General features: G+C 46.1%; 1 protein-coding gene across 1 annotated transcript in view; it reads right to left on the reverse strand.

The window, feature by feature from the left end:
• Positions 1 to 391: 391 nt before the first annotated feature.
• LOC139422611 (unconventional myosin-XV-like) overlaps positions 392 to 27,087 on the reverse strand; it is a 206,940-nt gene continuing 180,244 nt past the window's right edge. Inside the window, exons 46-63 of the mRNA XM_071173757.1 lie at positions 26,631 to 26,772; positions 24,096 to 24,207; positions 23,934 to 24,008; positions 15,036 to 15,238; positions 14,619 to 14,807; positions 12,016 to 12,088; positions 9,673 to 9,746; positions 9,423 to 9,505; positions 8,698 to 8,828; positions 7,651 to 7,745; positions 7,401 to 7,478; positions 7,163 to 7,259; positions 6,867 to 7,027; positions 5,356 to 5,489; positions 3,212 to 3,345; positions 2,229 to 2,362; positions 945 to 1,091; positions 392 to 684 (exon numbers count right to left, since the gene is read on the reverse strand). Coding sequence (XP_071029858.1) covers positions 583 to 684; positions 945 to 1,091; positions 2,229 to 2,362; positions 3,212 to 3,345; positions 5,356 to 5,489; positions 6,867 to 7,027; positions 7,163 to 7,259; positions 7,401 to 7,478; positions 7,651 to 7,745; positions 8,698 to 8,828; positions 9,423 to 9,505; positions 9,673 to 9,746; positions 12,016 to 12,088; positions 14,619 to 14,807; positions 15,036 to 15,238; positions 23,934 to 24,008; positions 24,096 to 24,207; positions 26,631 to 26,772 — 2,164 coding nt within the window. The 3' untranslated portion in view covers positions 392 to 582. The remainder of the gene's footprint in view (positions 685 to 944; positions 1,092 to 2,228; positions 2,363 to 3,211; positions 3,346 to 5,355; positions 5,490 to 6,866; positions 7,028 to 7,162; positions 7,260 to 7,400; positions 7,479 to 7,650; positions 7,746 to 8,697; positions 8,829 to 9,422; positions 9,506 to 9,672; positions 9,747 to 12,015; positions 12,089 to 14,618; positions 14,808 to 15,035; positions 15,239 to 23,933; positions 24,009 to 24,095; positions 24,208 to 26,630; positions 26,773 to 27,087) is intronic.

Genomic DNA, 27,087 nt, shown 5'->3' on the forward strand with positions numbered 1-27,087 from the left:
CTTCTACCACCATCTACCACCATATACCACTATCTACCACATTCTACCACTATCTACCACTTTCTACCACCATCTACCACCATCTACCACCATCTACCACCTTCTACCACCTTCTACCACCTTCTACCACCAACTACCACCATCTACCACCATCTACCACCAACTACCACCAACTACCACCATCTACCACTATCTATCACCAACTACTACCATCTACCACCAACTACCACCAACTACCACCATCTACCACTATCTATCACCAACTACCACCAACTACCACCATCTACCACCATCTACCACCAACTACCACCATCTACCACTATCTACCACCATCTACCACCAACTACCACCATCTACCACTAACTACCACCATATACCACTAACTACCACTATCTACCACTAACTACCAACATCTACCACTAACTACCACCATCTACCACCATCCACCACTAACTACCACCATCTACCACTATCTACCACCATCTACCACCATCTACCATCTTCTAACGTCTCTTCTCCCGGACTGTCTGACTGACTGACTGACTGACTGACTGGCAGACAGACAGACAGACAGACAGTGTGTTATAACAGAGTGATCTCACTCGGTGGCAGGGTGAGTCTCTTCTCCCGGACAGACAGCATGTTTTCCATGTGCATGGCAATGACCCGACACAGCTCCAGACCCTAGACACAGAAACAACATTGTTCCAACACAGACACAACATTGTTCCAACACAGACACAACATTGTTCCAACACAGACACAGACACAACATTGTTCCAACACAGACACACAGACAACACAGACACAACATTGTTCCAACACAGACACAACATTGTTCCAACACAGACACAACATTGTTCCAACACAGACACAACATTGTTCCAACACAGCTCCAGACCCTAGACACAGACACAACATTGTTCCAACACAGACACACAGACCTGTTCCAGCTGCAGCTGTGTGATTCGCTGTGTCAGCAGGTCTCCCAGCAGAATGTCTACGTAGGGATAGGAGGAGCTGGAGCCTCCTGTTGGTCTCTGGGTTCTGGTGGACTGGATCTCATTCAGAGGGTAACGCGCCGTGGCCTCCTAAACACACACACACACTGTTACTGTATGGCTGGGTGGTAAGCTGGGAGACAGAGTCCTGAGAGAGAAACACACACACACACACTGTTAGTGTATGGCTGGGTGGTAAGCTGGGAGACAGAGTCCTGAGGGAGGGAGGGAGGGAGGGAGGGAGGGAGGGAGGGAGGGAGGGAGGGAGGGAGGGAGGGAGGGAGAGAAAGATGAGAGATATAGAGAGGAAAGAGAGAGAGAGAAAAAGGGAGGGAAAGAGGGAGGGAGGGAGGGAGGGAGGGAGGGAGGGAGGGAGGAAGGGAGGGAGGGAGGGAGGGAGGGAGGGAGAGAGAGAGAGAGAGAGAGAGAGAGAGAGAGAGAGAGAGAGAGAGAGAGAGAGGGAGGGAGGGAGGGAGGGAGGGAGGGAGGGAGGGAGACCGAGAGAAAGATGAGAGATATAGAGAGGAAAGATAGAGAGAGAAAGAGATAGGGAGAGAGATGATTAGTTACAGACAGTCCTAAATGAATTGTGAAAAATTATGAGTGATAAAGTTACAAACATAGAAGTAGCATATCCCCAAGACATGCTAACCTCTCCCCATTACAATCACAGGGGAGGTTAGCATTTTATAGCATACCTCCAAGACATGCTAACCTCTCACCATTACAATAACAGGGGAGGTTAGCATTTCATATCATACCTCCAAGACATGCTAACCTCTCACCATTACAATAACAGGGGAGGTTAGCATTTTATATCATAACCCCAAGACATGCTAACCTCTCACCATTACAATAAACGGGGAGGTTAGCATTTTATATCATACCTCCAAGAAATGCTAACCTCTCACCATTACAATAACAGGGGAGGTTAGCATTTTATATCATACCCCCAAGACATGCTAACCTCTCACCATTACAATAACAGGGGAGGTTAGCATTTTATATCATACCCCCAAGACATGCTAACCTCTCACCATTACAATAACAGGGGAGGTTAGCATTTTATATCATACCCCCAAGACATGCTAACCTCTCACCATTACAATAACATGGGAGGTTAGCATTTTGAGGGGGTATGATATTTATGCCTCTGTAGTCATGGTAGCATACACGTGAACGCAGAAGTGTTTAAAAACAGAGACAGAAGCAGGGCTCTAGTCGTACATGTGAGTCCTTGTGTAGGAAGTGCAGTCCGTTCTGGTTGACAGCCAACACACAGGGAGCCAGGATGGAGATGTTGCTGCTGGACTGGATGTAGAAGAAGGAGGAACCAAACATGGGGAACGCACTGACCAGACCTGGACACACAGAGACACACAGAGACACACACAGAGAGACACACAGAGACACACAGAGACACACACAGAGAGACACACAGAGACACACAGAGAGACACACAGAGAGACACAGAGACACACACAGAGACACACACAGAGACACACAGAGACACACAGAGACACACACAGAGGCACACAGAGACACACAGAGACACACACAGAGACACACACACAGACACACACAGAGAGAGACACACACAGAGACACACACACAGAGACACACAGAGACACACACACAGAGACACACACAGAGAGAGACACACACAGAGACACAGAGAGAGAGACACACACAGAGACACACACACACAGACACACACACAGAGAGACACACACAGAGACACACACACAGAGACACACACACAGAGACACACAGAGGGAGACACACACAGAGACACACAGAGAGAGACACACACAGAGACACACAAACACAGACACACACACAGAGAGACACACACAGAGACACACACACAGAGACACACAGAGAGAGACACACACATAGAGAGACACAGAGAGACACACACACAGAGACACACAGAGAGACACACACATAGAGAGACACACACAGAGACACACACAGAGACACACACAGAGACACACAGAGACACACACACATAGACACACACACATAGACACACACACATAGACACACACACATAGACACACAGAGACACACACAGAGACACACACAGAGACACACACATAGAGAGACACAGAGAGACACACACACAGAGACACACACATTATGTGAAGTTCGACAGGGGTCCATAATGACCACTATATATATTGTCAATGAATGAATCCATCCCGTACCGAGGAACTGAGCCCTGGCCTGGTGAGGACTCAGAGGAGAGACCTGCTGCATATGCTGAGTGACCATGTTGAGCCAGGGCTGAGGAGGCTGTCTGATGTAGAGCTGGGGGGGGACATACTCCTGGACCTCACCACTACAGAGAGGAGAGGAGAGGAGAGGAGAGGAGAGGAGAGGAGAGGAGAGGAGAGGAGAGGAGAGGAGAGGAGATATCTGTATTATCTAGTTATATTTACACGTTAAATATCTGTATAATATAGTTATATTTACACATGATAGATATCTGTATTATCTAGTTATATTTACACATGTTAGATATCTGTATTATATAGTTATCTGTATTATCTAGTTATATTTACACGTTAAATATCTGTATAACATAGTTATATTTACACATGATAGATATCTGTATTATATAGTTATATTTACACATGTTAGATATCTTTATTATCTAGTTATCCAGTTATATTTACACACGTTAGATATCTGTATTATCTAGTTATCCAGTTATATTTACACATGTTAGATATCTTTATTATCTAGTTATCCAGTTATATTTACACATGTTAGATATCTGTATTATCTAGTTATATTTACACATGTCAGATATCTGTATTATCTAGTTATATTTACACATGATAGATATCTGTATTATATAGTTATATTTACACATGATAGATATCTGTATTATCTAGTTATATTTACACATGTTAGATATCTGTATTATCTAGTTATATTTACACATGTCAGATATCTGTATTATCTAGTTATATTTACACATGATAGATATCTGTATTATATAGTTATATTTACACATGATAGATATCTGTATTATCTAGTTATATTTACACATGTTAGATATCTTTATTATCTAGTTATCTAGTTATATTTACACATGTCAGATATCTGTATTATCTAGTTATATTTACACATGTTAGATATCTGTATTATCTAGTTATATTTACACATGTTAGATATCTGTATTATATAGTTATCTGTATTATCTAGTTATATTTACACATGTCAGATATCTGTATTATCTAGTTATATTTACACGTGATAGTTATCTGTATTATCTAGTTATATTTACACATGATAGATATCTGTATTATCTAGTTATCCAGTTATATTTACACACGTTAGATATCTGTATTATCTAGTTATCCAGTTATATTTACACATGTTAGATATCTTTATTATCTAGTTATCCAGTTATATTTACACATGTTAGATATCTGTATTATCTAGTTATATTTACACATGATAGAAATCTGTATTATCTAGTTATATTTACACATGATAGATATCTGTATTATATAGTTATATTTACACATGATAGATATCTGTATTATCTAGTTATATTTACACATGTTAGATATCTGTATTATATAGTTATATTTACACATGATAGATATCTGTATTATCTAGTTATATTTACACATGTTAGATATCTGTATTATCTAGTTATATTTACACATGTCAGATATCTGTATTATCTAGTTATATTTACACATGTGAGATATCTGTATTATCTAGTTATATTTACACATGTCAGATATCTGTATTATCTAGTTATATTTACACATGTGAGATATCTGTATTATATAGTTATATTTACACATGTCAGATATCTGTATTATCTAGTTATATTTACACATGATAGTTATCTGTATTATCTAGTTATATTTACACATGATAGATGTCTGTATTATCTAGTTATCTAGTTATATTTACACATGTTAGATATCTGTATTATCTAGTTATATTTACACATGATAGATATCTGTATTATCTAGTTATCCAGTTATATTTACACATGATAGATATCTGTATTATATAGTTATATTTATACATGATAGATATCTGTATTATCTAGTTATCTAGTTATATTTACACATGATAGATATCTGTATTATCTAGTTATTTTTACACGCGCAAAAATGTGTGCGTGTGTGCGTGTGGGTGTGAGTGTGGGTGGGTGGGTGTATGCACGTGTGTGTATGTGCGTGTGTGTGTGTGGGTGTATGTGCGTGTGTGTGAGTGTGGGTGGGTGGGTGTATGCGCGTGTGTGTATGTGCGTGTGTGTGGGTGGGTGGGTGTATGTGCGTGTGTGTGTGTGCGTGTGTGCGTGCGTGCGTGTTCTTACATGGTGGGCAGGAAGACGATATCTTTAGCACGGTGTTGTAATGCTGCCAGCTTGGCCAACTGCTGCAGCTGCTGCTCACTGGCTTTACTCTGAGGAACCACACTCAGCAAGGCCTTCAGATAGTCTGGTAACACCTAGAACATAGAACACAGGCCTTTAGATAGTCTGGTAACTCCTAGAACATAGAACACAGGCCTTTAGATAGTCTGGTAACACCTAGTACATAGAACACAGGCCTTTAGATCGTCTGGTAACACCTAGAACACAGGCCTTCAGAGAGTCTGGTAACACATAGAACGTAGAACACAGGCCTTCAGATAGTCTGGTAGTCTGGTAACACCTAGAACATCCTGGACTTCCTGTAGTGTTGTTATACCTGATTATAATGCATCATAGTGCTGTGATACCTGGTTATAATGCATCATAGTGTTATATCTGGTTATAATGCATCATAGTGCTGTGAAACCTGGTTATAATGCATCATAGTGCTGTGATACCTGGTTATCATGCATCATATTGTTATACCTGGTCATAATGCATCATAGTGTTGTTATACCTGCTTGTAATGCATCATAGTGTTGTTATACCTGGTTATAATGCATCGTAGTGCTGTGATACCTGGTTGTAACACATCATAGTGTTATACCTGGTTATAATGCATCATAGTGTTGTTATACCTGGTTATAATGCATCGTAGTGTTGTTATACCTGGTTATAATGCATCGTAGTGTTGTTATACCTGGTTGTAACGCATCATAGTGTTATACCTAGTTATAATGCATCATAGTGTTGCTATACCTGGTTATAATGCATCGTAGTGTTGTTATACCTGGTTATAATGCATCATAGTGCTGTTATACCTGGTTATAATGCATCATAGTGTTGTTATTCCTGCCTGTAATACATCATAGTGTGATACCTGGTTATAATGCATCGTAGTGTTGCTATACCTGGTTATAATGCATCATAGTGTTGTTATACCTGCCTGTAATACATCACAGTGTTATACCTGGTTATAATGCATCGTAGTGTTGTTATACCTGGTTATAATGCATTGTAGTGTTGTTATACCTGGTTATAATGCATCATGAGGCAGAGCTGGTTATTATACCTGGTTATAATGCATCATAAGGCAGAGCTGGTTATTATACCTGGTTATAATGCATCATGAGGCAGAGCTGGTTATTATACCTGGTTATAATGCATCATAAGGCAGAGCTGGTTATTATACCTGGTTATAATGCATCATAAGGCAGAGCTGGTTATTATACCTGGTTATAATGCATCATGAGGCAGAGCTGGTTATTATACCTGGTTATAATGCATCATAAGGCAGAGCTGGTTATTATACCTGGTTATAATGCATCATGAGGCAGAGCTGGTTATTATACCTGGTTATAATGCATCATGAGGCAGAGCTGGTTATTATACCTGGTTATAATGCATCATGGGGCAGAGCTGGTTATTATACCTGGTTATAATGCATCATGGGGCAGAGCTGGTTATTATACCTGGTTATAATGCATGGTGACACAGAGCTCGTTGTCAAATTTAAGCGGCTGTGTCCAGATGACCCTCCTGAACCACAGGCTGTAGTTACTGTCCACTGGCTCCGCCTCCGTAGTAATGTCCAGGATGTACTCCCTCTTATTGAGGGGACGGACATTCTGACCTGCAGGCAGAAAGACACGTTACTCGACCCGCTTTCAGCTTTTACCCTTTGTGTGTGTGTGTGTGTGTGTGTGTGTGTGTGTGTGTGTGTGTGTGTGTGTTTGTGTGTGTGTGTGTGTGTGTGTGTGAGGCTCACCTCGGTGTGTGACCACAAATACAGCGTACTCATCCATGGCCTCCAGTCTGTGCAGTCCCATGTCATTACATAGCTCCTCTATAGCATCCAGAGACACCTACACACACACACACACACACACACACACACACACACACACACACACACACACACGCGCGCAATTTGAAAATAGGCCTATCCTACGACACTGATGTTGGTGTGTGTGTGTGTGTGTGTGTGTGTGTGTGTGTGTACTCACTGAGCAGGTCTTGATTTTGAGGTGTCTCTCGATGCCGCCTGGTAGGAGGAACAACTGTCTCTTGGAGCTCCGCCCAGCCTGCACAACCAATCACAGGGCACAGACAGATCAGAGAGCAAGGCAATCAGAGAGGAGACCTGTGATTGGTTGAGGAGATACTGAGACTGACGAGCATAGCTTTGAGCCCTGTGTGTGTGTGTGTGTGTGTGTGTGTGCGCGCGCGTGCGTGCGTGCGTGCGTGCGTGTGTACCAGCATGGCCTTCAGCTCCATGCTGTTGGGGTGTTCGATTCTTCCTCCGTACTGGAAGGTCCTCCTCAGGTTCTGCTCACACGCCTTGGCTATACCTGTCAATCAACAACCACAGCCAATCACACGCCTTGGCTATACCTGTCAATCAACAACCACAGCCAATCACACGCCTTGGCTATACATGTCAATCAACAACCACAGCCAATCACACGCCTTGGCTATACCTGAGCAGACAGACAGACAGACAGACATCCTGACTGGTAGGTAGGGTTATAGATATAGTTAGGGTACCTTGGTAGTGGACTACAGGACTAGAGCAGACAGACAGACAGGTATAACAGACATCCTGACTGGTAGGGAGGGTTATAGATATAGTTAGGGTACCTTGGTAGTGGACTCCAGGACTAGAGCAGACAGACAGACAGGTATAACAGACATCCTGACTGGTAGGTAGGGTTATAGATATAGTTAGGGTACCTTGGTAGTGGACTACAGGACTAGAGCAGACAGACAGACAGGTATAACAGACATCCTGACTGGTAGGGAGGGTTATAGATATAGTTAGGGTACCTTGGTAGTGGACTCCAGGACCAGAGCAGACAGACAGACAGGTTATAGATATAGTTAGGGTACCTTGGTAGTGGACTCCAGGACTAGAGCAGACAGACAGACAGGTATAACAGACATCCTGACTGGTAGGGAGGGTTATAGATATAGTTAGGGTACCTTGGTAGTGGACTACAGGACTAGAGCAGACAGACAGACAGGTATAACAGACATCCTGACTGGTAGGGAGGGTTATAGATATAGTTAGGGTACCTTGGTAGTGGACTCCAGGACTAGAGCAGACAGACAGACAGGTATAACAGACATCCTGACTGGTAGGGAGGGTTATAGATATAGTTAGGGTACCTTGGTAGTGGACTACAGGACTAGAGCGAGCAGGCAGGCAGGCAGGCAGGCAGTCAGACAGGCAGGCAGGCAGAGAGACAGACAGGCAGACAGACAGGCAGACAGACAGACAGGTTATAGATATAGTTAGGGTACCTTGGTAGTGGACTCCAGGACCAGAGCAGGCGTCCAGCAGGAATGTTAAAAGGAAGGGCTTCAGGACCTCAGAACAGCGATGGAACGCAGTCAGGATGTAGAGTAGCCTCCAGCCTCTCTGACAACTGTCCCTAGAGGTTAGAGGTCAGAGGTCAGATATACACTAACCCTATAACAGTCAGAATGTAGAGTAGCCTCCAGCCTCTCTGACAACTGTCCCTAGAGATTAGAGGTCAGATATACACTAACCCTATAACAGTCAGGATGTAGAGTAGCCTCTAGCCTCTCTGACAACTGTCCCTAGAGGTTAGAGGTCAGAGGTCAGAGGTCAGATATACACTAACCCTATAACAGTCAGGATGTAGAGTAGCCTCCAGCCTCTCTGACAACTGTCTCTAGAGGTTAGAGGTCAGGGGTTAGAGGTCAGATATACACTAACCCTATAACAGTCAGAATGTAGAGTATCCTCTAGCCTCTCTGACAACTGTCTCTAGAGGTTAGAGGTCAGATATACACTAACCCTATAACAGTCAGGATGTAGAGTAGCCTCCAGCCTCTCTGACAACTGTCTCTAAAGGTTAGATGTCAGAGGTCAGATATACACTAACCCTATAACAGTCAGGATGTAGAGTAGCCTCCAGCCTCTCTGACAACTATCCCTAGAGGTTAGAGGTCAGGGTTAGAGGTCAAGGTTAGAGGTTAGAGGTCAATGTTAGGGTTCTTACGTTTTGGAGCTGGTGTTTCCTGTGACCTGTTTCATCACCTGGCAGTAGGCTTCATCTTTCATCAGACCATACTCCCCACTGAGCTGGAGACACACACACACACAGACACACACACAGACACACACACACACACACACACACACACACACACACACATTTTTCAGAAGTAGAAGTGAGTGAGTGAGTGAGTGAGTGAGTGAGTGTGAGTGAGTGAGTGAGTGAGTGAGTGAGTGAGTGAGTGAGTGAGTACCTTTAGGATCGTTGAGACCAGGTCCTGTTCTGTCTGTCCCTTCAGAGGGTAGTCTCCCATGAACTTCATCACAGCTGCAGAGAGAAGAAGGTGAGACAGGTTACAGGTTAAAGAGCAGAAACAAGCAGACAGAAAGACATTACATGTTTCAGGAGAGATAAAATAACTACACTGAACAACAATATAAACACAATATGTAAAGTGTTGGTCCCATGTTTCATGAGAAACAAAAGATCCCAGAAATCTTCCATACGCACAAAAAGCTCCTTTCTCCCAAATGTTTTGCACAAATTCGTTTACATCCCTGTTAGTGAGCATTTCTCCATTGTCAAGATAATCCATCCACCTGACAGGTATGTCATATCAAGAAGCTGATTAAACAACATGATCATTACACAGGTGCACCTTGTGCTGGGCATAATAAAAGGCCACTCTAAAATGTGCTCTAAAATGTGCAGTTTTGTCACAGATGTCTCAAGTTTTGAGGGAACGTGCAATTGGCATGCTGACTGCAGGAATGTCCACCAGGGCTGTTGTCAGAGAAATGTCTCTACCGTAAGCGGCCTGCAACGTCATTTTAAAACATTTGGCAGTACGTTCAACCGGCCTCACAACCACGCCAGACCTCCACATCCGGCTTCTTCACCTGTGGGATCGTCTGAGACCGGCCACCCGGACAGCTGATGAAACTGTAGGTTTGCACAACCCAAGAATTTCTGCACAAACGTCCAGAAATCATCTCAGGGAAGGTCATCTGTGTGCTCGTTACCCTCACCAGGGTCTGGACCTGACTGCAGTCCGACCCTCACCAGGGTCTCGACCTGACTGCAGTCCGACCCTCACCAGGGTCTCGACCTGACTGCAGTTCGACCCTCACCAGGATCTGGACCTGACTGCAGTTCGACCCTACCCAGGGTCTCCACCTGACTGCAGTTCGACCCTCACCAGGGTCTCCACCTAACTGCAGTCCGACCCTCACCAGGGTCACGACCTGAATCTAGTTCGTCCCTCACCAGGGTCTCGACCTGACTGCAGTCCGACCCTCACAAGGGTCTCGACCTGACTGCAGTTCGACCCTCACCAGGGTCTGGACCTGACTGCAGTTCCACCCTCACCAGGGTCTCGACCTGACTGCAGTTCGACCCTCACCAGGGTCTCGACCTGACTGCAGTTCGACCCTCACCAGGGTCTCGACCTGACTGCAGTTCGACCCTCACCAGGGTCTCCACCTGACTGCAGTTCGACCCTCACCAGGGTCTCCACCTGACTGCAGTTCGACCCTCACCAGGGTCTCCACCTGACTGCAGTTCGACCCTCACCAGGATCTCCACCTGACTGCAGTTCGACCCTCACCAGGATCTCCACCTGACTGCAGTTCGACGTTGGAGCCGACTTCAGTGGGCAAATGTTCACTTTCAATGGCCACTGGTACGCTGGAGAAGTGTGCTCTTCACAGATGAATCCCGGTTTCAACTGTACCGGGCATCGTGTGGGCGAGCGGTTTGCTGATGTCAACGTTGTGAACAGAGTGCCCCATGGTGGTGGGGTTATGGTATGGGCAGACATAAGCTACGGACAACGAACTCAATGGCATTTTTTCAATGGCAATTTAAATGCACAGAGATATCGTGAGGAGATCCTGAGGCCCATTGTCGTTCCATTCATCCGCCGCCATCACCTCATGTTTCAGCATGATAATGTACGGCCCCATGTCACAAGGATCTGTACACAATTCCTGGAAGCTGAACATGTCCCAGTTCTTCCATTGCCTGCATACTCACCAGACATGTCACCCACTGAGCATGTTTGGGATGCTCTGGATCTACGTGTACGACAGCGTGTTCCAGTTCCAGCAACTTCACACAGCCCATGAAGAGGAGTGGGACAACATTCCACAGGCCCCAATCAACATCCTGATCAACTCTATGTGAAGGAGATGTGTCGTGCTGCATGAGCCAAACGGTGGTCAAACCAGATACTGACTGGTTCTGATCCACACCAGATACTGACTGGTTCTGATCCACACCCCCCTCCCTACCTTTTTAATAGGAATCTGTGACCAACAGATGCATGTCTGTATTCCCAGTCATGTCAAATCCATAGATTAGGGCCTAATTAATTAATTTAAATTGACAGATTTCCATATTCGAACTGTAACTCTATAAAATAATTGAAATGGTTTCATGTTGCGTTTAATATTTTAGTTCAGTATATTTGATCAGAAGCCATTGGCTAAGTCCCAAATGGTACACAGTTCCCTACATAGTCCACGTCTGGAGCTCTGGTCAGAAGTAGTGTACTGTGTAGGGAATAGGGTTCCATTTGGGAACAGGGTTGTCTTACCCAGGGAGATGTCAGCTGACACCTTGTTCATGTTGCTGTCTGTGAAGTCTATCAGAGACTCCTGGAGAGGGGACTGGGGAAACAAACACACAGAATACACACCCAGTCTGAATACTCAGGATACACACCCAGTCTGAATACTCAGGATACATCCTCAGAATACACACCCAGGCTGAATACTCAGGATACATACTCAGAATACACACCCAGTCTGAATACTCAGGATACATACTCAGAATACACATCCAGTCTGAATACTCAGGATACATACTCAGAATACACACCCAGTCTGAATACTCAGAATACATACTCAGAATACACACCCAGTCTGAATACTCAGAATACACACCCAGGCTGAATACTCAGAATACACACCCAGTCTGAATACTCAGGGTACATACTCAGAATACACATCCAGTCTGAATACTCAGGATACATACTCAGAATACACACCCAGTCTGAATACTCAGGATACATACTCAGAATACACATCCAGTCTGAATACTCAGGATACATACTCAGAATACACACCCAGTCTGAATACTCAGAATACATACTCAGAATACACACCCAGTCTGAATACTCAGAATACACACCCAGTCTAAATACACAGAATACACACCCAGTCTGAATACTCAGGATACATACTCAGAATACACCTCCAGTCTGAATACTAAGAATACATACTCAGAATACACACCCAGTCTGAATACTCAGAATACACACCCAGTCTAAATACTCAGGATACACACCCAGTCTGAATACTCAGAATACATACTCAGAATACACACCCAGTCTGAATACTTAGAATACATACTCAGAATACACACCCAGGCTGAATACTCAGAATACACACCCAGTCTGAATATTCAGAATACACACCCAGTCTGAATATTCAGAATACACACCCAGTCTGAATACTCAGAATACACACCCAGTCTGAATACTCAGAATACATACTCAGAATACACACCAAGTCTGAATACTCAGAATACACACCCAGTCTGAATACTCAGAATACACACCCAGTCTGAATACTCAGAATACATACTCAGAATATACAGTCAGAAAACAGTATAGTACAGGGGATGTGTATCTGTTGTCTGTAGTACAGTACAGGGGATGTGTATCTGTATCTGTTGTCTGTAGTACAGTACAGGGGATGTGTATCTGTTGTCTGTAGTACAGTACAGGGGATGTGTATCTGTTGTCTGTAGTACAGTACAGGGGATGTGTAGCTGTTGTCTGTAGTATAGTACAGGGGATGTGTAACTGTTGTCTGTAGTATAGTACAGGGGATGTGTATCTGTTGTCTGTAGTACAGTACAGGGGATGTGTATCTGTTGTCTGTAGTACAGTACAGGGGATGTGTATCTGTTGTCTGTAGTACAGTACAGGGGATGTGTATCTGTTGTCTGTAGTACAGTACAGGGGATGTGTATATGCTGTCTGTAGTACAGTACAGGGGATGTGTATCTGTAGTCTGTAGTACAGTACAGGGGATGTGTATCTGTTGTCTGTAGTATAGTACAGTGGATGTGTATCTGTTGTCTGTAGTACAGTACAGGGGATGTGTATCTGTTGTCTGTAGTATTGTACAGGGGATGTGTATCTGTTGTCTGTAGTACAGTACAGGGGATGTGTATCTGTTGTCTGTAGTACAGTACAGGGGATGTGTATCTGTTGTCTGTAGTACAGTACAGGGGATGTGTATCTGTTGTCTGTAGTACAGTACAGGGGATGTGTATCTGTTGTCTGTAGTATAGTACAGGGGATGTGTATCTGTTGTCTGTAGTACAGTACAGGGGATGTGTATCTGTATCTGTTGTCTGTAGTACAGTACCGGGGATGTGTATCTGTTGTCTGTAGTATAGTACAGGGGATGTGTATCTGTTGTCTGTAGTACAGGACAGGGGATGTGTATCTGTTGTCTGTAGTACAGTACAGGGGATGTGTATCTGTTGTCTGTAGTACAGTACAGGGGATGTGTATATGTTGTCTGTAGCACAGTACAGGGGATGTGTATCTGTTGTCTGTAGTACAGTACAGGGGATGTGTATCTGTATCTGCTGTCTGTAGTACAATACAGGGGATGTGTATCTGTTGTCTGTAGTATAGTACAGGGGATGTGTATCTGTTGTCTGTAGTACAGTACAGGGGATGTGTATCTGTTGTCTGTAGTATAGTACAGGGGATGTGTATCTGTTGTCTGTAGTACAGTACAGGGGATGTGTATCTGTTGTCTGTAGTATAGTACAGGGGATGTGTATCTGCTGTCTGTAGTATAGTACAGGGGATGTGTATCTGTTGTCTGTAGTACATTACAGGGGATGTGTATCTGTTGTCTGTAGTACAGTACAGGGGATGTGTATCTGTTGTCTGTAGTATAGTACAGGGGATGTGTATCTGTTGTCTGTAGTACAGTACAGGGGATGTGTATCTGTTGTCTGTAGTATAGTACAGGGGATGTGTATCTGCTGTCTGTAGTATAGTACAGGGGATGTGTATCTGTTGTCTGTAGTACAGTACAGGGGATGTGTATCTGTTGTCTGTAGTACAGTACAGGGGATGTGTAACTCAACAGGTTGCTGTGTGATTCTCACCTTAGAGTATGTAACCATGTCAGCTGGTTCTCTGGTATCCTTCCCCTTCCTGGTCTTTAGCTGGTCCCTGTGTCTCTGAGCCCGTCTGTAGTACTTCCTGGAGAACTCCTCCATGGTGTACTGACTGGCCTGTAGAGGGAGTCCCTCTAGATGGAGACTGCTGCTGTCCTCACCATACCCTACCACAGCCTGACACACACGCACACGCACGCACACACACACGCACACAGACACACACACACACACACACACACACACACACACACACAGAATATTAGAGAGTGAATGTACGCATGTCTGCATGTAGCATGTACTGTGTGTGTGTGTGTGTGTGTGTGTGTGTGTGTGTGTGTGTGTGTGTGTGTGTGTGTGTGTGTGTGTGTGTGTGTCTGTGTCTGTGTCTGTCTCTGTGTGTACCTCTGTGTTGAGGTCCAGTTCATGGGCGGCGACTGTAGAGCCCATCGCCACGGCGATTGCAGCGGAAGCGGCAACACGGCCGTGTCTGTCACGAGGCTCCGTCCTCTCAGCAGGGAGAACCAGAAAGTCTGGAGCGGCCACCGGCTGAACACACTCACCTGGAAACACACCCCACCGTCCGTACACCGCCCCGTACCGCCAGCCTACACACACACACAGAGTTATAACATACCGTGCAAATTCACCAGCATCAACGCCCGTACACCACCAGCCCACAAACACACGCAAGCACATGCACGCGCGTGCACACACACACACACACACACACACACACACACACACACACACACACAGTTTTCCATTTCCAGCCACCTACTTTTTTTCCCACTTTAAATGAACTAGGCTACTTTTTAATTTAAAAGTTTCAGTTCACTAGTCTGTCGATTCCTCTCCCGCTAGAATGAACGATATGCATCTTCTCTGCGCCTGTCATTCACAAAGCGAGCGATGACAGGAAAAGCAGTCTGCTGTCTGTCCTGCCTCCCGGGAACAATTTGAGTACGCTGTAGTTGGTTGTAGTTAGATTTCTTTACACAGAGGAGGGAGAGAGCATGATGCTGGTGAATTTGCACGTCCCATGTAATGTAATGCTGCGTTCAAGACAACTGGGAACTCGAAAATCTCTGACTTCAGTGAGTTCAAGGCAACTGGGAACTCGGGAATCTCTGACTTCAGTGAGTTCAAGGCAACTGGGAACTCGAAAATCTCTGACTTCAGTGAGTTCAAGGCAACAGGGAACTCTGGGAATCTCTGACTTCAGTGAGTTCAAGACAACAGGGAACTCTGGGAATCTCTGACTTCAGTGAGTTCAAGACAACAGGGAACTCTGGGAATCTCTGACTTCAGTGAGTTCAAGACAACAGGGAACTCTGGGAATCTCTGACTTCAGTGAGTTCAAGACAACAGGGAACTCTGGGAATCTCTGACTTCAGTGAGTTCAAGACAACAGGGAACTCGGGAATCTCTGACTTCAGTGAGTTCAAGGCAACTGGGAACTCTGGGAATCTCTGACTTCAGTGAGTTCAAGACAACAGGGAACTCGGGAATCTCTGACTTCAGTGAGTTCAAGACAACAGGGAACTCGGGAATCTCTGACTTCAGTGAGTTCAAGGCAACTGGGAACTCTGGGAATCTCTGACTTCAGTGAGTTCAAGACAACAGGGAACTCGGGAATCTCTGACTTCAGTGAGTTCAAGGCAACTGGGAACTCGGGAATCTCTTGACTTCAGTGAGTTCAAGGCAACAGGGAACTCGGGAATCTCTGACTTCAGTGAGTTCAAGACAACAGGGAACTCGGGAATCTCTGACTTCAGTGAGTTCAAGACAACAGGGAACTCTGGGAATCTCTGACTTCAGTGAGTTCAAGACAACAGGGAACTCTGGGAATCTCTGACTTCAGTGAGTTCAAGGCAACTGGGAACTCGGGAATCTCTTGACTTCAGTGAGTTCAAGGCAACAGGGAACTCGGGAATCTCTGACTTCAGTGAGTTCAAGACAACAGGGAACTCGGGAATCTCTGACTTCAGTGAGTTCAAGACAACAGGGAACTCTGGGAATCTCTGACTTCAGTGAGTTCAAGACAACAGGGAACTCTGGGAATCTCTGACTTCAGTGAGTTCAAGACAACAGGGAACTCTGGGAAGAAAAACTAGCTCCGACTGGGAAAAATAGTTTTGAACTGTCATCCAACTCTGAATTCTAAGTCAGAAACTCTGGCATCTTTCTAGAGCTGTGACTTTCTGACCTGAAGATCACTGACCTCATGATTTGACCTCGTTTTTCCCCCCCCAGAGATCCCGGTTGTCTTGAAAGCACCATTAGTGGTAACGATGAGTGGAAATCCATGACTTAGTTAATTGTTTTTCTAGCCCATTCATTTTATTCTTTGCGTTTCACACAGCCAGCGCAGCCGCAGAGTCGAGGCGGAAGAAGGCGACTTACGGTGCACTGATTGACAACTGAACAGCAAGTGTTGACTAGGTTTATCAAAGGTGTCGAACTGACTGAATAAATTATCGTATATCGCTTTGCCATTCATAAATCATTAAGACATAGTTTTACTAGTTTAACTTTTATTTAACTAGGCTAGTAAATTAAAAACAAATTATTATTTACAATGACAGCTTACAATGCAACGTGGTTATACAGTGGTTCCTCCTTTAAAAGTTGTGAGTTTACACCGCAGGACTTAGAGGTATCCAGTATCACGGCTCCAGACCACCACCAGGGGGAGTTAGAGGTACCCAGCATCACGGTTCCATACCACCACCAGGGGGAGTTAGAGGTACCCAGTGTCACGGCTCCAGACCACCACCAGGGGGAGTTAGAGGTACCCAGTTTCACGGCTCCAGACCACCACCAGGGGGAGTTAGAGGTACCCAGTGTCACGGCTCCAGACCACCACCAGGGGGAGTTAGAGGTACCCAGTGTCACGGCTCCAGACCACCACCAGGGGGAGTTAGAGGTACCCAGTTTCACGGCTCCAGACCACCACCAGGGGGAGTTAGAGGTACCCAGTGTCACGGCTTCATTGCTCCAGACCACCACCAGGGGGAGTTAGAGGTACCCAGTTTCACGGCTCCAGACCACCACCAGGGGGAGTTAGAGGTACCCAGTGTCACGGCTTCATTGCTCCAGACCACCACCAGGGGGAGTTAGAGGTACCCAGTTTCACGGCTTCATTGCTCCAGACCACCACCAGGGGGAGTTAGAGGTACCCAGTTTCACGGCTCCAGACCACCACCAGGGGGAGTTAGAGGTACCCAGTTTCACGGCTTCATTGCTCCAGACCAACACCAGGGGGAGTTAGAGGTACCCAGTGTCACGGCTTCATTGCTCCAGACCACCACCAGGGGGAGTTAGAGGTACCCAGTTTCACGGCTCCAGACCACCACCAGGGGGAGTTAGAGGTACCCAGTGTCACGGCTTCATTGCTCCAGACCACCACCAGGGGGAGTTAGAGGTACCCATTTTCACGGCTCCAGACCACCACCAGGGGGAGTTAGAGGTACCCAGTGTCACGGCTTCATTGCTCCAGACCACTGTTACGTTCCCCAGTTTATGTGTTGTAGTTTGTGTATTTGCATGTGTTTTATTTCAGGAAATGGCTTCCTGAAATCCCTCAAGCAGCTGATTGGTCGACTCCAGGGCTAATTGGAGAGCTGACCCCGCCCCCTCGTCAAGACACAGCTGTCTCCAGTTACACATTCATTCTGAAGCTATATAAAAGCCAGTGTTCTGTTCAGGAGAGAGAGATTTTGAAGGTAGGGATTGCTGAGAGAGATTTTGCTAGAGAGATTTTGCTAGAGAGATTTTGCTAGAGAGATTTTGCTAGAGAGATTTGCTGAGGTCATTGCAGAGGTCATTGCAGAGCGATTGTTTGTGATAGAGAGATTTGCTTGGAGGTCATTGCAGAGAGATTTTGCTAAAGGTTGATTTTGCTGGGAGTTCATTGCTGAGAGGTGGGTATGTTCTGTGAGTTTGTTGCTCAGGTAGAGCTTAGTTGATGTCCTTTGTTTCTTAGTTTGTTTGTGAAATTGTTTAATATTCTGTTTCATTTGTTCCCAGGGGGGAAGGGGAAGGCACCTTGGGAGTGCTTAGGCAAGAGACCCGCGGGCATACATATACCCGTAGTATATTCACTGTCTAGGCACACTAGGTAAGACCTGGGCGGACCACCCCCTGTATTTTGGTTAGGGCACCAGGTGGTGCTAAATTAGGTAAAAGTGGTTAGGCAGGTAAGATAGGGGGGGGGGGGGGGGGGCTTTGAGATTTACTTTCTTTGCTTTGGTTCCGTCCAGCCCCTTTTCCCCATAATACTGTGTAAAGGAATAAAGTCCTTGTAAACGGTACCACATTCTGTCTGTTGTCATTCTTACTCGCACCTACAGTCCATACCTTTTTCGCTTCACGGAGAGTTTAGTTGTAGCAGGGTGTTGCGTTCCCTCTTCATAGAGGCGTGCGTAACAACCACCACCAGGGGGAGTTAGAGGTACCGTGTCACGGCTCCAGACCACCACCAGGGGGAGTTAGAGGTACCCAGTGTCACGGCACCAGACCACCACCAGGGGGAGTTAGAGGTACCCAGCATCACGGCTCCAGACCAGCCGTGGAGCCGTGACCTAGTAGTACCCAGTGTCACGGCTTCATTGCTTCAGACCACCACAAGGGGGAGATAGAGGTACCCAGTTTGTCTGGGTGTCCATGGTATCACATCGGGACAAGTAAAGCAAATTATTTCCAAGGTTTCCTTTCCTAGGATGTCGGGGCTTGGCCAGACAGTAGCAATGTTTTCATGAACTTGTCCAGCAAATTTTTGTCAACATTTAGAAAGATCGCATAGAAAATATACTGAATAAAAATATGAAACGCAACATGCATTGTGTTGGTCCTGTGTTTCATCAGCTGAAATAAAAGATCCCAGAAATGTTCCATACTCACAAAAAGTGTATTTCTCTCAAATTTTGCCACAGATGTCTCAAGTTGAGGGAGCGTGCAATTGGCATGCTGACTGCAGGAATGTCCACCAGATCTGTTGCCAGAAACGTGAATGTTCATTTCTCTACCATAAGCCGCGTCCAATGTCATTTCAAAGAATTTTGCAGTACGTCCAGCCGCCCTCACAACCATAGACAACGCGTAGCCACGCCAACCCAGGACCTCCACATCTGCTTCTTCACCTGCGGGATCATGAGACCAGCCACGCCGACAGCTGATCAAACTGAGGACTATTTCTGTCTGAAATTAAGCCCCTTTGTTTGGAAAAACTCATTCTGATTGGCTGTGCCTGGCACCCCAAGTGGGCGCAGCCCTCCCAGGCTGCGCCCCTGCCCAGCCATGTGAAATCCATAGATTAGGGCCGAATGAAATGATTTCAATTGAATGATTTCCTTATATGAACTGCAACTCAGTAAAATCTTTGAAATAGTTGCATGTTGTGTTTAGGGTCTGTTGTTTAGCACCTAGCAAGAGGCCGTTGTTGTTTAGCACCCAGCAAGAGGCCTTTGTTGTTTAGCACCTAGCAAGAGGCTGTTGTTGTTTAGCACCTAGCAAGCGGCTGTTGTTTAGCACCTAGCAAGAGACTGTTGTTGTTTAGCACCTAGCAAGAGGCTGTTGTTGTTTAGCATCTAGCAAGAGGCCGTTGTTGTTTAGCACCTAGCAAGAGGCTGTTGTTTAGCACCTAGCAAGAGGCTGTTGTTTAGCACCTAGCAAGAGGCTGTTGTTGTTTAGCACCTAGCAAGAGGCTGTTGTTTAGCACCTAGCAAGAGGCTGTTGTTTAGCACCTAGCAAGAGACTGTTGTTGTTTAGCACATAGCAAGAGGCTGTTGTTGTTTAGCACCTAGCAAGAGGCTGTTGTTGTTTAGCACCTAGCAAGAGGCTGTCGTTGTTTAGCACCTAGCAAGAGGCTGTTGTTTAGCACCTAGCAAGAGGCTGTTGTTGCTTAGCACCTAGCAAGAGGCTGTTGTTTAGCGCCTAGCAAGAGGCTGTTGTTTAGCATCTAGCAAGAGGCTGTTGTTGTTTAGCACCTAGCAAGAGGTTGTTGTTTAGCACCTAGCAAGAGGCTGTTGTTGTTTAGCACCCAGCAAGAGGCTGTTGTTGTTTAGCACCCAGCAAGAGGCTGTTGTTTAGCACCTAGCAAGAGGCTGTTGTTGTTTAGCACCTAGCAAGAGGCTGTTGTTTAGCATCTAGCAAGAGGCTGTTGTTTAGCACCTAGCAAGAGGCTGTTGTTGTTGTTTAGCACCTAGCAAGAGGCTGTTGTTTAGCACCCAGCAAGAGGCTGTTGTTGTTTAGCACCCAGCAAGAGGCTGTTGTTGTTTAGCACCCAGCAAGAGGCTGTTGTTGTTTAGCACCCAGCAAGAGGCTGTTGTTTAGCACCTAGCAAGAGGCTGTTGTTGTTTAGCACCTAGCAAGAGGCTGTTGTTTAGCATCTAGCAAGAGGCTGTTGTTTAGCACCTAGCAAGAGGCTGTTGTTGTTGTTTAGCACCTAGCAAGAGGCTGTTGTTTAGCACCCAGCAAGAGGCTGTTGTTGTTTAGCACCCAGCAAAAGGCTGTTGTTTAGCACCTAGCAAGAGGCTGTTGTTGTTGTTTAGCACCTAGCAAGAGGCTGTTGTTTAGCACCTAGCAAGAGGCTGTTGTTTAGCACCTAGCAAGAGGCTGTTGTTGTTTAGCACCTAGCAAGAGGCTGTTGTTTAGCACCTAGCAAGAGGCTGTTGTTGTTGTTTAGCACCTAGCAAGAGGCTGTTGTTTAGCTGTGTTTTTGTAGCCTACATGTGATGGGAGAGTTTGAAAACAAATACCCACTGGATGTAAATAATAATGATGTCATTCTGCCAGGTAAGCATATGCTACTTTGTGGTTAAAATTTAATTAAGAAGGTTCCTGGGAAAGCCTTTCCACTCCTCCGAAACACGACCCCGCCTAGACGCGCTACTTCTTGACACACTGCTCGCTTAACCCGGAAGACAGTCGCACCAATTTGTCATAGGAAACACCGTACAGCTAGCTACCGGAGTCAGCCTGCACTGCGCCCGGGCCGCCAGAAGGAGTCGCTAGAGTGCAATGTGACAAGGGCAAAGCTGGGCCAATTGTGCGGCGCCTCATGGGTCTCCCGGTAGCGGCCGGCTGTAACACTGCCCGGGATCGAACCCGGATCTGTAGTGACGTCTCTAGCACTGCGATGCAGTGCCCTAGACTGGTAAACTTGATAAATTATTCTATATTTTGTCTGTGTATTTCAGATTGAATCAAGGCAGTAGAACGTACCAGAGGACACCAACATAGAGCTCCTTCAGCAAACAAAATGTGAACACCAGGGGCGCCTGGCTGGCTACTTATTCTATTTGGCTGGCTACTCTGTGTACCTGTAGAAAACACTGCCTGGGGACACCTGCCTGGCTACTCTGTGTACCTGTAGAAAACACTGCCTGGGGTCGCCTGGCTGGCTACTTATTCTATTTGGCTGGCTACTCTGTGTACCTGTAGAAAACACTGCCTGGGGTCGCCTGGCTGGCTACTTATTCTATTTGACTGGCTACTCTGTGTACCTGTAGAAAACACTGCCTGGGGTCGCCTGGCTGGCTACTCTATGTACCTGTAGAAAACACTGCCTGGGGTCGCCTGGCTGGCTACTCTATGTACCTGTAGAAAACACTGCCTGGGGACACCTGCCTGGCTACTCTGTGTACCTGTAGAAAACACTGGCTGGGGTCGCCTGGCTGGCTACTCTGTGTACCTGTAGAAAACACTGGCTGGCTACTCTATGTACTATATATACTGTACCAAGAAAGATTCACCACACCAAACCACCAGCCTCCACACACAGAGAAAGATGAACAAAGTATTCATGTACTATATATACTGTACCAGATCTACCGTAGTCTACATGTACTATATATACTGTACCAGATCTACCGTAGTCTACATGTCCTATATATACTGTACCAGATCTACCGTAGTCTACATGTCCTATATATACTGTACCAGATCTACCGTAGTCTACATGTCCTATATATACTGTACCAGATCTACCGTAGTCTACATGTCCTATATATACTGTACCAGATCTACCGTAGTCTACATGTACTATATATACTGTACCAGATCTACCGTAGTCTACATGTCCTATATATACTGTACCAGATCTACCGTAGTCTACATGTCCTATATATACTGTACCAGATCTACCGTAGTCTACATGTCCTATATATACTGTATATATACTGACAGTTTAAGAAGGGGCAAGACAGACAGACAGACAGACTGTTCACAGTCAGGAAACATGTCTGAGACCTCCAGACTTTAGCTCAGTGGGACTAGACAGTCCCAACAACAGCCCAGTCTGAATCCAGACTTTAGCTCAGTGGGACTAGACAGTCCCAACAACAGCCCAGTCTGAATCCAGACTTTAGCTCAGTGGGACTAGACAGTCCCAACAACAGCCCAATCTGAATCCAGACTTTAGCTCAGTGGGACTAGACAGTCCCAACAACAGCCCAGTCTGAATCCAGACTTTAGCTCAGTGGGACTAGACAGTCCCAACAACAGCCCAGTCTGAATATAGACTTTAGCTCAGTGGGACTAGACAGTCCCAACAACAGCCCAGTCTGAATCCAGACTTTAGCTCAGTGGGACTATACAGTCCCAACAACAGCCCAGTCTGAATCCAGACTTTAGCTCAGTGGGACTAGACAGTCCCAACAACAGCCCAGTCTGAATATAGACTTTAGCTCAGTGGGACTAGACAGTCCCAACAACAGCCCAGTCTGAATATAGACTTTAGCTCAGTGGGACTAGACAGTCCCAACAACAGCCCAGTCTGAATCCAGACTTTAGCTCAGTGGGACTAGACAGTCCCAACAACAGCCCAGTCTGAATCCAGACTTTAGCTCAGTGGGATTAGACAGTCCCAACAACAGCCCAGTCTGAATCCAGACTTTAGCTCAGTGGGACTAGACAGTCCCAACAACAGCCCAGTCTGAATCCAGACTTTAGCTCAGTGGGACTAGACAGTCCCAACAACAGCCCAGTCTGAATCCAGACTTTAGCTCAGTGGGATTAGACAGTCCCAACAACAGCCCAGTCTGAATATAGACTTTAGCTCAGTGGGACTAGACAGTCCCAACAACAGCCCAGTCTGAATATAGACTTTAGCTCAGTGGGACTAGACAGTCCCAACAACAGCCCAGTCTGAATCCAGACTTTAGCTCAGTGGGACTAGACAGTCCCAACAACAGCCCAGTCTGAATCCTAGTTGTTTCCTCACACAGCAACCAGAACACAACCAAACACGACGGGGTGTTAGTCACATGCAGGTCAACCACACACACAGGCCCCACCCACCAAACTCAGGAGTATCTCTCTTTAGTTCCTCCAGCAACATGACCTTCTTCCTGACGATGCAGCCGTAGCATCGGCCTACACCACACAATACAATGAGCAACACAGCTAACACAATGGGGACGTGTGTGTAGCTGTGTGTGTGTGTATGTCTGTGTGTCTCACCCTCCTCCAGCCCCTCCACGCTGTGTAATCTGATGATGTCTCCCTTGTGGAAGCTGAGCAGAGTTCTGTCCTCTGTGATGTAGTTCCTCACTGCGACCACATACTCAGAGTCCTGGGGAAAAAACATCCCATTTGTCCAAATCAATCTGGACGCAGAAAAAGGGTGATAATGTGTCCATCCTTTCTATCAGGTTGTAGAGTGAAGCCTGGAGTCCTGTTGAATGAACACAATCACTTTCCTACCTGTCTCACCCTCTAACCTGTCTCACCCTCTAACCTGTTTCACCCTCTAACCGGTTTCACCTCTCACCCTCTAACCTGTCTCACCCTCTAACCTGTTTCACCTGTCTCACCCTCTAACCTGTTTCACCCTCTAACCGGTTTCACCTGTCTCACCCTCTAACCTGTTTCACCCTCTAACCTGTCTCACCCTCTAACCTGTTTCACCCTCTAACCTGTTTCACCCTCTAACCGGTTTCACCTCTCACCCTCTAACCTGTCTCACCCTCTAACCTGTTTCACCTGTCTCACCCTATAACCTGTTTCACCCTCTAACCGGTTTCACCTGTCTCACCCTTTAACCTGTCTCACCCTCTAACCTGTTGCAACCTCTAACCTGTTTCACCCTCTAACCTGTCTCACCCTCCAACCTGTTTCACCCTCCAACCTGTCTCACTCTCTAACCAGTCTCACCCTCTAATCTGTCTCACCCTCTAACCTGTCTCACCCTCTAACCTGTCTCACCCTCTAACCTGTTTCACCTGTCTCACCCTCTAACCTGTTTCACCCTCTAACCTGTCTCACCCTCCAACCTGTTTCACCCTCCAACCTGTCTCACCCTATATCCTGTTATACACTCTAACCTGTCTCACCCTCTAACCTGTTTCACCCTCTAACCTGTTTCACCCTCTAACCTGTTTCACCTGTCTCACCCTCTAACCTGTCTCACTCTCTATCCGGTTATACACTCTAACCTGTCTCACCCTGTAACCTGTCTCACCCTCTCACCTGTCTCACCCTCTCACCTGTTATACACTCTAACCTGTCTCACCCTCTAACCTGTCTAACCCTCTAACCTATTTCACGTCTCACCCTCTAGCCTGTTTCACCCTCTAACCTGTCTAACCCTCTAACCTGTCTAACCCTCTAACGTGTCTCACCCTCTAACCTGTCTCACCCTCTAACCTGTCTAACCCTCTAACCTATTTCACGTCTCACCCTCTAGCCTGTTTCACCCTCTAAGCTGTCTAACCCTCTAACCTGTCTAACCCTCTAACCTGTCTCACCCTCTAGCCTGTTTCACCCTCTAACCTGTCTAACCCTCTAAACTGTCTCACCCTCTAGCCTGTCTAACCCTCTAACCTGTCTCACCCTATAGTCTGTTTCACCCTAAAACCTGTCTCACCCTCTAACCTGTCTCACCCTCTAACCTGTTATAACATCTAACCTGTCTCACCCTCTAACCTGTTTCACCCTCTAACCTGTTTCACCCTCTAACCTGTTTCACCTGTCTCAGCCTCTAACCTGTCTCACTCTCTATCCGGTTATACACTCTAACCTGTCTCACCCTGTAACCTGTCTCACCCTCTCACCTGTCTCACCCTCTCACCTGTTATACACTCTAATCTATCTCACCCTCTAACCTATTTCACGTCTCACCCTCTAGCCTGTTTCCCCCTCTAACCTGTTTCCCCCTCTAACCTGTCTCACCCTCTAACCTGTTATAACATCTAACCTGTCTCACCCCCTAAACTGTCTCACCATCTACCTGTCTCACCCTCTACCTGTTTTACACTACCTGTCTCACCCTCTAACCTGTCTCCCCCTCTAACCTGTTTCACCCTCCAACCTGTCTCACCCTCTAACCTGTCTCACCCTCCAACCTGTCTCACCCTCTAACCTGTCTCACCCTCTTGTCTGTTTCACCCTCTTGTCTGTTTCACCCTCTAACCTGTCTCACCCTCTAACCTGTCTCACCTTCTAACCTGACTCACCTTCTAACCTGTCTCACCCTCTAACCTGTCTCACCTTCTAACCTGACTCCCCCTCTAACCTGTCTCACCCTCTAACCTGTTATAACATCTAACCTGTCTCACCCCCTAAACTGTCTCACCATCTACCTGTCTCACCCTCTACCTGTTTTACACTACCTGTCTCACCCTCTAACCTGTCTCCCCCTCTAACCTGTTTCACCCTCCAACCTGTCTCACCCTCTAACCTGTTTCACCCTCTTGTCTGTTTCACCCTCTAACCTGTCTCACCCTCTAACCTGTCTCACCTTCTAACCTGACTCACCTTCTAACCTGTCTCACCCTCTAACCTGTCTCACCTTCTAACCTGACTCACCTTCTAACCTGTCTCACCCTCTAACCTGTCTCACCCTCTAACCTGTCTAACCCTCTAACCCATCTCACCCTCTAACCAGTCTCACCCTCTAACCTATCTAACCTGTCTCACCCTCTAACCTGTCTAACCTGTCTCACCCTCTAACCTGTCTAACCTGTCTCACCCTCTAACCTGTCTAACCTGTCTCACCTTCTTCAGTTCTGTGATGAAGTAGTCCACCATGTGTTTAACCTGTGGAGCCTTGGCGGAGAACAGAATCAGCTTCTCGTTGGTCAGGTTAAACTCCAACATGTTCTTAGATGGAATGGACACAAACAGGATGTCCGCGTAACTATGGAAACAAAAACAGAAACAAACAGATCTTTACCTTGTCAGCTTGGGGATTCGATCCAGCAACCTTTCGGGTTACTGGCCCAATACTCTAACCACTAGGCTACCTGCGGCCCCGTGTGTGTGTGTGTGTGTGTGTGTGTGTGTGTGTGTGTGTGTGTGTGTGTGTGTGTGTGTGTGTGTGTGTGTGTGTGTGTGTGTGTGTGTGTGTGTGTGTGTGTGTGTGTGTGTGTGTGTGTGTGTGTGTGTGTGTGTGTGTGTGTGTGTGTGTGTGTGTTCAGTTTGTTATATCTGGAGTACTTCTCCTGTCCTATTC

Source organism: Oncorhynchus clarkii, chromosome 12, assembly GCF_045791955.1.
Source record: "Oncorhynchus clarkii lewisi isolate Uvic-CL-2024 chromosome 12, UVic_Ocla_1.0, whole genome shotgun sequence".
Classification (NCBI taxonomy): domain Eukaryota; kingdom Metazoa; phylum Chordata; class Actinopteri; order Salmoniformes; family Salmonidae; genus Oncorhynchus; species Oncorhynchus clarkii.